At 44.6% G+C, this 15,541-nt stretch overlaps 1 protein-coding gene across 3 annotated transcripts in view; it reads right to left on the reverse strand.

The window, feature by feature from the left end:
* Nucleotides 1–15,541, reverse strand: part of LSAMP (limbic system associated membrane protein) — a 991,258-nt gene that overhangs the window by 102,738 nt on the left and 872,979 nt on the right. For all 3 annotated transcript variants that reach the window (XM_066340981.1, XM_066340982.1, XM_066340980.1), the window contains one exon: nucleotides 10,414–10,539. In XM_066340981.1, the coding sequence (XP_066197078.1) occupies nucleotides 10,414–10,539 (126 nt within the window). The remainder of the gene's footprint in view (nucleotides 1–10,413; nucleotides 10,540–15,541) is intronic.

The following is a 15,541-nucleotide window of genomic DNA, read 5'->3' on the forward strand; positions in this document are numbered from 1 at the left end:
GTTTGACCTGAGCAGTTTTGGGAACTTCTGAAATTTTGTCTCCTATCATGATTGACTCTAAAAATACTAAATCTTTGTCCCTGTCATGCAGCTGTAGTTTAGCATGTACATCCAGGGTATCAAGAGCCATGGCAGGTATTCTGCTCTTACTTTTCATGCTTACTGCTATGTTTCACAATTCTGCCTTAAAGGAAATGCAAGCCTTTGAGTTTAGCAGATAAGGCAGGTGAACATCAAAAAGCTTACCTGTGCAGCAAACTGCATGGACAGAGACCACCATGGTGAACACACAAATGAACACACAGTCAAGTGCTCACAAATAATGCATGCAGCAGCATGCACCTGCATACTCATGCAGCTTTTACAAATCTACAGGCTGCACAGCAGGTAAGGAGGGTGTCAGTGACATATGGTGACCATTACAGTGTTTGTAATTAGGATGGTCCTGCCAGCAGTTCTCAGCCAGGCACATGCAACAGGGCAGTCACCCACAAGCAACCCTATGAGGACCCTAAGGAGCCCCTGGGAGATTGCATTGGTCTTCCCTTTGCCTTCCCCAGACTGCAGCAATCTCACCTCCCACTGGTGCCTCTCCTGGGATACAAGCCCAGACAAGGGGTGGGCTCTTTGAAGGTGCTCCACAGTGCCATAGATATCCTCATTCCATCACCCTTCCAATCAGCCACTGCCCTCAGTCCATACAACTGCAATCTCCCTTGATCAGTGCCTCCTCCAGACCATCAATGCCTGCATTACACTTTTCTACCTTGCAGATTCTACTGATCCTTTGGCAAGATATGCTTATCTTTCCAATGGCTCAAGTCACTCCAAATGGGGTGTGAAATTCAAAGGCTGCATCAGAGGCCAGCTCTTGCTTCCCTGGATGGGCCTGCACTCCCCATCCCCTCCCAGTCCCTCTGCTTTGCTCCTCTGCTGCAGTAACGCTGCGGTGGGCACTCACTGGAGTTTATGAGAAAGGATGATTTGTTCAGCCAGTGCATGAAAAAATACAGAGTACATCAGAAGAGCCATATTTATCAGGTGCTGTTCTGAAAGAAAAGAGTATCTGAAGAAGAAATAAGAACAATGCTTTTGTACATGCGCCTCCTAAGGAAAAAAATAACCCCCTGAATCATGTTTCCAGTCTCTCATGCTTTTCTTCAGACAGGAAAGGGAGGGATGTTCTGAAGACATATTTCTGAAAGGCTCAGAAGGGAGGCTGACGAAGCAAACAGAGCACAAGTGTTCACAGCACCAGGGTCTGTTGCAGCCTGGCGTTACCAAAATAGCTCAGTGCCTTCAGCTGGGAGAGTCCCACTTCCACTACAACTGTATTCAGGCCTGGGAGAAGAGCTCCACACTGAAGGAGGCTGAGTGATATCTGACCTTGCTGAAGCGGTTTCAGGATGTCTTGCCCCTAAAGCTGGCTTTCTCTGCCCTATGTTATCTACATACAGGAGACTTTGGCAAATAATCTGCTTCTTCCTACACCCCTCCCTTCTCACTATTTTCCAGCTATCTCTAGGGCTGGAATATATAAGCAGCTTCCTGATTGGGATTGGTGTGGGGGTGGAGACAGAGGCAAAAGACAGTAGGATAATTGTGCAAGAGATGCTTGAAGGGGTGAAGGTTTTGGGGCTGTACAGAAAACTCCCTCCAGACATCCTGTCCTGGCAGGATCTGTATGCTGCAGTAGATGCTGTCATCCATGCTCACTGGGGTCGTGAGATGAGACGGTAGGTCTGGCTCCAGTGCAGAATATATCAGGAACTGAAGTCCGTCCTGGCACTGATATCAGCTATAGTCACATAACAGCATAATAACAAATAACAAAATGGTGGTCTCCCCCTTTAAAAGAGGTAAAAAAAAAAAAAAAAAAAAAAAAAATAAATAAAAAAAAAAAGAAACAAAGTGTGGACCAAGCATAAGCAACTACCTTACCTCCTTTCCCTTTTTATTAGTGTGTCTCTCTCCTACTGTGAACAGAGAATGAGAAATATGTTTGCCTTAAGTGAAACTACTTATAGATTACAGCTACAAGGGGGAAAACAATGCAGCCTCCCCATTTTCCTCTTAAGGCTAGCTTCCTTAAGGATGTTTGAATTGAAACTATTCAATTTAACATGCTATGAATTTTTTCTCTCTTTAATTCACAGTCAACCTCTCTGTATCTTTACAAGCACATTTAAATTTTCAGATGCGAACTACAGCTGCAAACATGGAGCTGTCAATGGTGAATATGACCTCCAGATGACGGGGAATGGAACCTAGTCCTAAAACATCCACCCTTTGCTCTGGTGAATCCCGGGAAGCTCTATCACCAAACCAGCTGCTCCAAGCACAGAGGACCCAAAGCAGACTTGTGAGTTCAGATCACTAGAGGGAGACACAGCAACACACACATCCACACCTCATCCTGTCCTGCACTCGGTGACCTTCTCTTCAGACATGCTGTTCAACTCTAGTTGACTACCTGAGTTCTGAATGGTCTGTTTGGAGAACAAGCAAGGCTGGTAGAGAAGGCAAGCCAGATGGACTGTATCTACCATTCTCAGCAGGGCAGGCCTAGCAGACATCTTCTCTTTTTGTCCAAGTCAGGACAAAAAAAGTCCCTTGATTTCAATGGATCTGTGGAATGGGTAGGAATGATGGAGAATTGGATAGTTCATTAAGCTGCTGTTGCAATCCTGCTTGTGAAAGTACATGGGTGATTCCTTTTCCTGTCATCATTAATTATGAGAGATTTTGAATACTCCTCTTCTGGGGTGCTCAACTTTCACTCCCACATCTAGCCCTCTGGGATCCTTCAAGACTGACTCATGGAGGTAGGGGAGGGAAAGCAGCTAGCTACTCCTGGCTGCCCCAGCTAAACAGGAGTGTCCTCACTGAGTATAACTAAGCTTGAGAGTAGAGGCACAGCACTGCAAAGACAGTAATATTACAGCATGCAGTGAACTAGGAAAATGCTGCTTTTCTGTAGGTGGAGGAAAGTTTTCATATGGACACAATCCAGCTCAGCCTTTAAAATGCCATGGAAAAGACTTTAACAGCATGACCGACTAGAATTGGTGCCCATCTGGGAGGAGATAAAAAGGAGGCAACTCTACCAGACTCCAACTTGCTACAAGGAACAACATTTTTATGTATCAGGAAGGCAACTAGCTTGGTACAGAACTGCTGCACCTTGCCAGTAGTAGCACAGACAATCTTGCCACAGGTTGAAGCAGACAGGCATTGACCAGAAGACTCCACATGCTCCCCTCCAACCACTGCTAAAGGCAGCTGGGTAAATTTCCTGTTTGCTTCCCCAGAAATGCCAAAATACTCATGAGGCCTTGTTCTCCCTCTGTGCCCTGGGACAGTAGAGAGAAATCAAAGCTGTTAAAAGAATGAATGTTCCATGCATAAGGAATGTTTGTACTGACACAGCATCACAGCCACAGTAACTGAATGGGGCATTATTGCAAGATGATTCCAAGAGGAAAGATCCCTGTGAGTGCATGTGCAGTTGGGCATAGAAGGTAAAGTGTTATGGGGAGAGAGCACCACCATGGCTTAAGTTAGTTACACGTGAGGAAGGAGGCAATGGGGATTTAGCTTATGGGCCCTAGGAAAAGCAGACCTCTAAAAATATAAGAAATGTGGAGCAAGTGTTAGTGGGAAGCAAATAGAGGTTGAAACAACTTCGGATGCCTTCTGGAGAAGACCTGAAAAAGTTGAAAGTTTGGCTTGTTTCCCAGGCTCTTTATGAGCCAGCATCCTCTTCCTTTTTTTTTTTTTTTTTTTTTTTTTTTTTTTTTCCTCCTACATTTTGGATAAGATGAAGACTAGATCAAGAGAAAAAGACATCTCAGAAAGTGTGCTAAAACAAACTGAGAGTGTATAGGAGGCAAAGTGAAAGGTCTCTGTGGAAGATGAGGCCCCATTTTTACCAGAAAGTATTTTGAAGATGAAAGAAAAAATAAAAAGAGGAAAAGGAAACCTGTTAAAAAAAACAAAACAAAACAAAACAAAACAAAACAAAAAAAACAAAAAAAAACAAACACAAAACCCAAAACACCATAATTTGCCTCAGCTGTTTTGTTAAACAAATACACTGTAAACCTCAAATTTCCTGAGACAGTTTCATGGGGAAAAGGTTGTGAAATAAGAAGTGCTGGCACAGTAATGCCACAAAACTCCCACCAAATCCAAACAAAAAAAACAACCCATTCCTCTAAAAACAAGGCTGCTTTTCTCTACAAGTGTTTTACTAAGGTTTTAGGAGAGCAGCAGAAAGATGGGCTAAATCCAAATGCTTTAGATAACCAAAAAATCTGCTTCCCATCGCTACCTACTGACCACAGGGCTGACTTTTGGTCACTCTGGCTGAGGGTTTTCTGCTTGATACTTTCTTTGGACATAAACTGGGTTTCCCTGTGCAACACGAAATGAAGCACCAAGGATTTGCACTTAGGCAGCAAATAGAAGCAAGCAAACACAGGACATAATGATCAAAGTTGCCCACTGTGACCAATATGGCCTTCTTAACTCATGCCTCCAGAAATCTCTCTGTCTCTGCTTGCTTCAATGCTCAGATCTACAAGGAGACTGGCATGCACTGAAGAAAAATACAAAAGCGAGTGGGGGTGTGAGATAATCTGTCTCTTTCACTTTAGGTCTTATCCTGATCTCTGGGCCCCAAAGCATGAAGTTTAACATCCTTTTCAATATTTTTATTGTGATTAACAAGAATATCCAGATTTGTTCACATTATCCTCAGGAATACACAAGCTGTCTGAGTCCTGCCAAGTTCTCCTCTTTAAATAACTTTCCATGGCAATGAGTTCTTCAGCTGTTTATAAACATCTTATATGTATACCATCTCGATTACACAGGGCATGCAGGCACATTTTTGTATTCTCTATTCTTTCTAAACTTCCCAGGCTACGGTAAATTCCCTAGGACTCAATGTGAATTTCTAGCACCCTCTAGGGAAAATCAGACTGGCATATTTGACAAGCCTTCTCATCTCCTTTGATTTTATGCTGTGACATGAAACTTGGGTGTTGCAATCAATACTTATCTGCTTTGCACTAGACTGGTTCTTCTTACGCTGTGATTACCACTGTAATAACTAAGCTCTTTTTCTTTTTTTCTTTTTTTCTTTTTCAAAGTGGGTTTTTTTAGACTGTCAGGTGAAATTCAGAAGAATCCAGAGTGTTTTCTTCTCCATGAAGTGGCCTTGCTGGGCTGAGGCCAAGGAAGTTGGATCCAGAATGGGATACCTAGTGGCTTTATACAGGTTTCATACTCTCCAGCTTCTCTAGGAAAAAGGAATTGCTTGTTCCTCTGCTGGTTATGCATAACCAGTAAAAGACTCAATCCCTCACCTTTGGTCAATATAGCTTTGTCTCTCTGTCACCAGCTCTCATGCTGCCCCCAACATGGGTCCTAAAAGCATTTGCCAGAGCACCCATGAGCAAGGCCCTTGGGAAGGTTTCAATCACTGACGCTTTGTGGCAAAGAAGCAGAAGCATGAATGGTACTGCTCTTGTGAGCTCGAGTACAAGCTTCTAAGCACAGGAGATGGCTTTTTCTTCTGCATTTGCCTGCCTATGCACAGCAAAAGGATTGGTAGTGAGATCTCTGGTAATCCAAAGACCTTGCAACAACTGTCCATGTTCATATTGCTGCAAATCTGATTCACAAGAGACTATTCAGTGGCGCTTCCCTTGAGAGTTTACTGGTAAGACTATGAATGTACATTAATTTTTCTTCTCCCCAGAAGGCTCTTTTTCAACCAGGCACCTAGCTTGGCTCTGAATAAGACATAGAGAAGAGAAATGATAAATTATGCTCTGGACTGTGATCTCAGCGGCTTACAGGGTAGGGAGAAGACACATTATCCTGAATAAACATAAGCCAGTAGAGATGTGAAGTAAAACTAAGACGGGCTTGAAAGCAGGCACTGGCCACCATCTCTGAACTATTTTACTAGAGTCTATTCTTGGCTGTGTTGTTGGCTGTACCTGTGCAAGGTACAGGGAAAACAGAGCTCCTTCTAACATAACTACCCACAGATGGGTAGGCTGCCTGTGGTATCCCTCACAGACCATATCAGTGTGATAAGTGCTAAATGGTCCTGTGTCAGGACCTCGTCCAGGATGTGGTGCAGCTACGACATATTTGAGGTTATTGCATTCAGTGACAAAAAAAATGATCAATACAGAATCACTAGGTTGGAAGAGACCTTCAAGATCATCTTGTCCAACTCATGCCCTAACACCTCAGCTAAACCATGGCACCAGTGTCACATCCAGTCATTTTTAAACACATCCAGGGATGGTCTCTCCAGGCAGACCATTCCAGTACTTTATCACTCTTTCAGTACAAAACTTTTTCCTAATATCCAACCTATATTTCCCTTGGCACAGCTTAAGACTGTGTCCTCTTGTTTGTCATCTGCTGCCTGGAGAAGGAGACCAACCCCACCCAGCTACAGCCACCCTTCAGGGAGTTGTACAGAGTGATAAGGTCACCTCTGAGTCTCCTCTTCTCCAGGCTGAACAACCCCAGCTCCCTCAGTCATTCCTCACAGGGTTTGTGTTCCAAGCCCCTCACCAGCCTCAAGAGTCTCAACATCCTTCCTAAACTGAGGAGCCAGAACTGGACACACACCTTTGTGGGGCATGGATTAGGCAGGTTACGAGCTAATATTAAGGAGAATAAAACAATAGGGTACCAGCCACTCTTAGTACAAAGAATCTGGGTTTTGTCCCTTTCAGGAGATGAGACTACAGAGTGTTCCCTAGTGAATTATTCCTAATGCTGACAGCTGCTAATTCATGCAGACTGTATAGGACATCAATACTCAGCCCCACTCTAACTGAACAGATCACAGTTTCCTCACAAATCCAGTTCAAATCTTCAGTTTTACGTCTTTGCCATGGCTTACCATCATAAACCAGGGTGGCACAAGTCATTAGGTATGGCAGGCTTAACAAGCCTGCAGCTGTGTCCTGAATCACAGGAAAGGGATCAGACTATGTGCATGGAGGGATGTGCTGGCCTGAAGCTGGAAACTGCAGGTCAGTGATCCCAGAAAAGAGCTCTGCTGGCTGCAGGAGAAGAGCTAATGAAGCTGTTTGTGCTCCCAGACAATGCCTATTAAATTATCCACAACTACTCAGACCAGGTTGCCAATGTCCTACAGAACAATGGCCTGTCAGGTGAAAAAGAAAAGGGTCTGGGTGACTCTCTCCACCTGCTCTTTCAAAATACAATCTGCCAATCATCTGAAGAGTAAAATGTATAAGGAGAGCAAGGACCTGCATCGTTCCAAGGAATGTCATTCCTGCTTTCATCAAATTAAAGCTGATCTGTATTGCCATTTGCCATTGAATTATTAAAGTATTTTCCTCCTTACCTGCCTTCCTTCCGGGTGTCAGTGCTACAGTCATCAACCTCAGTCCCATTTTAGCTTTCTCACAGGGTTAGGAGAGGTTATTTTTTTTTTTCCTGTGGGCTGTTTGAGGGCACCAGGACTTATAGTTGAAGTGAGAAAAATGCCTGGTTCAAATGCTCACTGAAGAACCAGAACAGGAAGCAACATAGCAGTTTATAAATCAAATTTTTTCACTTCCCAGATAGGCAGATAAGTAAGCTATGACTGCAGCATTTAAATGAACTATCACATGCATCCCTATTTCTCTGCCCAAGTACCAACACTGCCTTCCCTTTACATTTGTATCTTTCACTTCCCAGACAACAAGAATTAAATAATTTCTGTGGTCCTACCTCAGCTAATTAGCCAACAAACACTATTAATGAAATCAATGAATGAGAGAAACAGCAGACAAAGTTGATAATTAACTCCTTGAGGAGGGTGCATGAAGAAAAAGTAATTTGGCCCTCTCTGCCCCTGATGTGGGTTTAATTTCACTACCTGTCCATTCAAAACCACACAAGCTCAATAACACTCTTCCAGTTCTGCAATCACAGGTTTAACCATGGAAAAAACTGAAGGAGAGAGATATATTTTAGAAAGCTTTACAATGATCTAAAATAGCTTTTTGATGCATAGCAGATGTCTTCAAAACTCGCATAAATGGAGCCAAAATGCCTCGCAGTTATGGAAAAGGGCGATTCCAAGATAAGACACGTTTCCAACTGCAGCAGCTCTGGAAGAGATTTGGAATTTATATTAATTGTCAACCTCAAGGAAAACATTTAAAAGAAACCCTTCTGCCTCCCATTTTGAGACAAGTGTCTTACTGGGCTTTGTGCTGCTCAAAGGCCTGATGTCTGCCTGAGAGCAGTTCCTGTGTAAAAGACAGCAGATGGGTTCAGATGGGGAAAAAGAAAGAACCACAATCAGTGACACATGGAGGTGACAGACTGAGGAATGCCTGCCCTTCATCATAACCTCTAGTTTGTTATGAAGGAGGTGCTTGGCAGGCTTCACAGTAGGGAGGAGGACTGAGGAGGGATTGGAAAGGAGTCAGTGAGAAGGTGCTGAGGGATGCTAACAAGGCAACACCTCTGAGAAACACAGCATGGGAGAAAAAAATGTGAAGGGGCATGCTGGAAAACTGAACAACGGAGCCAAGGAAACTGTCCCCATGGTCAAAGTAAAGATGGTATTCTTCAGTTCTGTTGCTAACCAGAGGGGATAGCCAGAGTGAGGATTTGTTCTTTGGAGACTTTTGTAAAAAGGAAAAAAAAAAATCTTTTTCTGATAGAGTGAAGTAGGTGCTGCAAATGAAAAAAACTCCCACAAAGAAGCAACAAGAAAAGTGATGAGTCAGGAGAAGAATCTTCTCACTGCTCTGAAGAATGCATCTCATATGTACCAGGTCTTAAATTTCATGAAGATTTAACACCCTTCACTCAGAGTTAGTCTGTGCTCACAGAATAGCTAGGGAGTATCTTTTAGTTGGATACAAGAAAGAGTTAGAGAACTGAAAGAGTGATGCAGCAGTAATACGGAAGATTTGATACAAAGTAAACCTTAACAACAGAAATACCAGAGCTAGAAGATTCCATATACATAATTTAGGAAAAAAACAGTTCTATTCCCTATGAATGCAAATGGAACAGTCATACTTCATTCTGAAAAAAAAAAAAAAAAAAAGGAGAGAAAAGTCATGTAATGATGATAATACCACAGAGGAGGAGTAGTGTTCCCCTAATCAGCCCTGCTCTCACCTCTTCCTGCCAGGCTTTCCCCATCTTTTTTCTCTTGGCATTGCAAGAAATGGGCCAGAAATACAAATTACATATTTGGCTTTCATACACATGAAATCTCAGGAGAACTTCGGTTTGGCTGGAGAGACAAGTCAGGAAATCTAAGCAACCCCAATCTCAACCACAGACTCCAAATCCAGCGGGTTCTGGATGTAATCGAAAGTTCCGTTCCAACGTGTCATTCTACTTTTCCCTCTCCAACTTTCTTTCTGTAACACTCTCCCCTTTTCTGGCTGTTGAACTGCAGTAGAAAGCTGGACTGTCTGCAGCACATACAGAATGTTTTTTCTCTACCTACCTCAAATCCTCTTTAACTCTTTACATATATGGGAGTATAACAGAAGATCATTCATATGGGGCTAATCAATGTTTTCCCTATGCATTTGAGATTAAACGGTATCTGATAGGAAATCAGCTAAAGAGTTTTTCTTCCCTCCAAGGACATGATAAGGAGGGATAGAAACCTACCTCTAGTTCTCATCTTACTGTTAAATCTTTAAGGGTTGAAGGTTTCCTTGCAACCCCAAGCTGCTAACCCCATGGAGTCTGGCCACTGAAAGGACATTCTCCTCCCAAACTTGCCACATCCTTCAGCATGGAGGGCACAGTCAGATAACAGAACAAAGATGGTGAGTTCTCCTTGATTCTGCTACCATCTTTTTCTTCCCTTGCCTTGAAGATCAAATGCCTTCTTTACTCACCTCAGAAGACACAGGAGTTCTGGCTGTCTGCCAGAATAGAGAGCAGCATGAAATAAACTGATTTGCTTCTCCCTTTTAAGGCGAATCTGTAGGAAGCAAATACCATGGTTTTCATAGAGAACCTCTATTATGCAGTGTCTCAACAGAAAGCCTTTTCCCTCAGCCTAGCATCCGCAGCATTTCATCTCCACCACTGTGCTGTGCACTGCCAGCAGTAGAGACTGGGACAACTAGATGAAGACCTAAGCTAAATAGAATTACAGGTCCAATTCTGCAGAGGTTCTATTGAAGTACTTTCATTTGTTCATTTGGAAAACCTGGTTATTGTGTCTGGGAATGCACACCACAAAACAAGCTTGAAGTACATTTAAGATTTTTTTCACTTTTCTATAGCTGCCTATATTGCTCCTGAAATTTTCTTTCATGCTGGAAGAGAAGAAAACTACTGTACAGTTCACAAATGGAAGCCGGTTGGAATTTTTACCTGTAGGAGTGAGGTGCCTCCAGGTGATGACAGGCTCAGGACGCCCATTTGCCATGCAAACCAGGGTCACATTGCTGCCCTCATTCACGGTGATGTCCGAGGAGATATTGGAGATCTTTGGTGGAACTGTGAAGACAAAAGAAAGTTTGACCTTGTTAGAAGCAGAATTATGGAGGGCAGCTTGCCTGGCTTGTTAAATTACCTGCCTATTAACCAGAGCCAGCCACAAACTCATCTCATAGGCTGCACACCTCTCACTTCTACCTGGGTTTCTGAAATGACAGAGTAATTTGTACTGGTGTGTAGTTTGTACTTCAAGGGTCTACAGGTAGAAATGGCCTGTGCTGCAACTGCAAGGCTTCACGTTTGGACAAGTTTGGGGGTCTTCATTAAATGACCTCTCAGAACCTGTCTGCCTACCTCAAGGCTGCATGGAAGGGGTCAGCAGGCTCCAAGTATCATCCCAGCTACTTTTTACACTCCCAGGAGCCCCAGATGGAGTTGTACACTCTCCTGCAGGATGCCAGGCTTCCAGGCACTGACTCGGAGGGTGCATTAGTTATTTTGTGAGATCTTTCAGCCAAGAGGGATTCCCCATGGGCTACCTGCAGTAGGCAGCTTCTGGATGACTGCACCACACATGGCAGAGCACAAAAGGCACAGTAGAGTCTTTAAGATTCACAAGATCAGCCGTGACTTGGACATTCAAGATCCTTAAAAACTTTCCAAGCTGAGTTTGTGTCATGGCACCAGAGTGACCATGAATTGGGACCTAATACAATCCAGGTATGGATTGTGGCAGCTGTTGCAGTCTTTCCTCTCGCATCCATGTCTTGCTTCCATGCTTCACGCTCCATGTCAAGTGGTGAAGGGTTTTCACTAAAAAGGAATCCTCTAATTTTTTAAAATAATTTCCAGCTTCCAAATTTGTCTCATGAGGAAAGAAACAATATCGTTTTCTGCTTTGCTTACCACAGAGTAAACAGACAGCAGCTTCTCCTTCCCCCTCCCTGGCAAGAGTGGCTGATGGTCCTTTGGAGGCAAAACTGCCTATAAGCTAGGTGGGGAAAAGGAAATGAAGCCTGAAGAGAGCTATTCACTACTTCCAGCTGTGTTGCTGGATTCACAGCATGTTGTTTACAACCCACAGCTCATTAGCCCCTCTCTGTAGGCCCCAAACTCACGGACAACGCTGTATGACCATTGGACCCCCTGGAAGGGAGAGGACCTGTCCAGCCAAGTGAGGCAGACATCTATTTTCCAACAGGCTCACTAGCCCAGGCAAGGAGGGATTTAATCCAAGAGCATTGGGGAAGGATTGCCATGATCTGTGGAGAAGTGACAATGCAGGGGGCAGTGAAGGAGCAGCTGAGGGGCAGCACAATAGGGAAGGCTTTTGCTCCCCTTGTGAAAGTAGGACAGCTGGGGGCCCACCCCAAATGCCTGTGCACCAGGGCAAGTATCCGGGTGGGAAAACCAGGAGGAATCAGATGCTCACACAGACTGACAGTGGGTTGTGTGTGAAAAAACATTGGGATGACAGAGCTGGAGTGAGACAGCTCTCAGGACTGGCCTGTAACTCAGATCAGATATAGGCTTTCTAAGAAAAACAGGATGGAAAGGAGAGGAAAAGAAATGCAAAGCAGTGGCTGGCACGTACGCAGCTCTGGCTGGTGAACTAGCTCAGATGTAAGTATCAGAGGATATCAGTGTCACCCTGTTCCTTGGTGTTTGTTACCAACCACTTGATTAAGAAGAGGCAATGCTTTAGACAGGTAGAAGCTTCACAATTACAGTCTCTCATTAGGGACTGACCACCTTGATATTTTCTGGAAGGGATAAAGTGCTAAGCTGAAGCAGTCCAGGACACCTGGGGGTCCTTCAGATTCAGCATGAGTTAGTTAGCTGTATGCCCTTGCAGCAAAGACCAAGTGTTCTGGGTTGTATTAGCAGAAGTGTAACCCCGTAAGTGGAGGGAAGTGTCTAAACCACTTTACATAGTGCTTATTAGACAGCATGTCAGGCACTAGATCAGTTTTGGGCTCCCCAGTACAAGAAGGCCATTGACACACTGGAGCAAATCTAGTGGAAGGCTGCCAAGATGGTCACAGGGCTACAGTACTTGACTTCCCAGGAGAACCTAAGAGAGATGGGTCTGTTCAGGCTGAAGAAGAGAAAGCTGAGGGAGATCTTATTGCTCTTTACAAAAAGTGAGTGGGAACATACAGAAAAGACAGAGGCACACTTTACTCAGAGGTGCACAGTGAACACTAAAAAGCAGCTAACACAAGCTGCAATGTAGGGAAAATTCTGACTCAAAATGAGGGAAAAGCTTTTACTTTCAGAAAGTCAAGACAGGAACGGGGTCCTCAGGGAGGGGATGGAAATTCACCCCTGAAGATATGGAAGACTCACCTCCTTTCTTTCCCACTGGATGAGAGGAACACTCTGTCCCATGGCTCATGACAGACCTGCACATTTTTCCAGCCAGCAGATCTGCAGGCTGGCAGAGCCCTGAAAGTTATGGTGCTGAAATCCAAACTGCTACTCTTACCCACTGGGAACAAAGCAACTTTGAGGGCCACCTCAGACTTGATAGGAGACCAACATGCACAGGAGAGGACAGAGGGGCTTAGTCTGGGAAAGAACATCAGCTGCTGATGTTTCTGCAAGAGTTTTAGCCCAGGTGTTCTTTAAGGGGACACAAGGACAGTGATTTTGGAGCATCCTCAGCACGACTTCGCTGTGGTACCTCGGCAAACATGGGTAAGCAGAGCCCAGGAGTAAAACCACTGGCTAGACTGCATTTTGGGAATAATACCATAACCTCAGGGGGTTAACATTTGCATGAGGAAAAAACAGCCAAGCAAACCAAGGACTAAACTGAAGCAGGACTAGCAGGTGAAGCTGTGTGACAGTGTGAAGTCCTGGTAATGCCAGCCAGAATGGCTGAGGAGACAGCAGCAAAAGCCACTACGAGGCAGCAGCAGAGCTCCAGTTGGGACATGTATAAACTGCCACTCTCCAAAGCCATCAAGACATCGTACTTCACAGAGGATCAAGTAAACTCAGCCAGTACAAGCAGCTCTGACCATGCCTATCGAATGCCCAAAAGGAAGAGCATGTGTCCAGATGGTCATATCTGGTTTGCCACTTTTTCAGATGAGGGTGAAAAGGACATCCAAGGCTGAAGTTCTGCTAGGAATATAATGGCCGGTTCCTTTCAGCTGCCACCTTCGTCAGAAGGCAATGAAAGGCTGAGACCGGGGGGAATAGGGCAGGAAATAATTTCCCTTTAAACTTAAAGCCTGGCTTGGCTTCATCTACTTAGAATCTAAAGTCAGTGGACAATAATTTCACTCAGATAAAAAGTCAGAGACTTTTAATTTTCAGGGCATCAAGCCAGCATGTTAAAATGCCAAAACTGTCAGCACCAGCAACAGTTAGCATTGCCTCCTTGGCACTTGTCATTACTTTGCACACACCTTTTTAGGACAGTCTTAAAATGAGAAGCTTTGACCTTATTATTTTTCCCCATGTGTGGGTTGTATTATGTTTTCACAGGTCCCAGACTGCTGGAAGAAAGATTGCTGAGAATAAAATCTCCTGAGACCAGAATCTTTGGGGTGTCACAGCCTCCATTTGCCTCTCTTGTTGACCCTCAAGTGGAAATTCTTTTGTGTTGGGCCTTGCTGAACCATTAGCAGAGGTAATCCCACAAGCTGCAGCCCCACAGCAGGGCACGTACTACAGCTAAACAGTGCTTCCAGGCATTTTTATATTCTGACTAACAGCTTTTTCCTTCAGGGGAAACCAGGCTGCAGCTGGAAGCCTCTGGCTCCAAGGACCATGGGAAAGCACTGCCAGGGTCTCTGGTACTGCTAAAAAAGGTAAGACAGGCAGATTTTTCTGTGTAAATCATATGGAGTATCCATTACAGTACGCTTAGAATCCCTCTAGTTGGGCTGGAGAGCAGAGCCAGACACGTAAGGAAGCACACTCTAGTACCCCACTGCTCCATCCCCAGAGAGGGAGGATGCCCCACCCACAGCAGGGACTGATTCTGAAGAGATGGGAATGAACAATGAGAAGAATGATAATGAAGAAGAAACTCACATATTTGTGTCTTCTACCTTTCACATCTACAAGACAAGGCTGATGCCAGCCCAGCATCTCATCTTCCATGCCACTGCCAGTAAATAACAAATCCCAAAGTAACCAGTGGCCATTCTCCAGGCGAGAAGCTAACGCTGGAGTAGAAGGAGAGCTGCAAGGCAGGAGTGAGACAAGGGCAGAGATATCGTAGGATGTCCTGGACTGGGAGGGCTGCAGGGCAGAGGGGTACAAGGTCAGACCTGGTGTGGGAGATTTTAAGCCTCAAGAAAGATACAGCGGCAGAGCTATGTAGAACAGGCTCGTGCAGAAACAGCTTGCACCGAGCCTGTTCTAGTTAATTGCTGTCAATCCTTCACTTCATGACAACTGCAACTCACATTGATTTAAATAATAAGAAAGACTGAGACATGAAAAATAGATCATGCTCCCCCAGCACAATCACTGTTGCTCTCCAGATGAAAGCAGGTGATTTGTTTTCACAAAAACACCCGCTATAGCAGTTATTACAGACCAGGGGCTGCATATGGGAAGCAGCAAGGAAACCACAAACAAGCAAACACACAAACATCTGCTGCTGTTATCCTTGCCTTTTATGACCAAAGCCCTTCAGAGCTCAAAACTCCTCCTGAGATATTACCTGGGATGGTGTGGGCGGGCTGGATCAGTGTTCTGATTCAAGGCTATGGAAGGAGGCAAGGAGCAGTGCTACAGCCCTCATGTCAGTAAGTGAGTGAGCCCATAGGTTAAGAGATACGAGTTCACGTGAGGGAGGCCATCTCCTTAGTACCTTTCCAGGAGTGCAATGGGGGATGAAACAAGAATGCATTAAGGGCACCCTCGCTACAGCACTGCTTCTAGATATCTTTTCCTAATGTAGTTTATGCAGAACCTGACCCATGCCGCAGCTCCCAAACAGTTCAGATCCCTGCCTTTTGATCAGAGCACCCAGACTCAGCACAGGCACACAGTGGCAGGAGTGGGAAACACTGCTTAGCAGACAGAAGTGATACAA

Source organism: Sylvia atricapilla, chromosome 2 (genome assembly GCF_009819655.1).
Source record: "Sylvia atricapilla isolate bSylAtr1 chromosome 2, bSylAtr1.pri, whole genome shotgun sequence".
NCBI lineage: Eukaryota > Metazoa > Chordata > Aves > Passeriformes > Sylviidae > Sylvia > Sylvia atricapilla.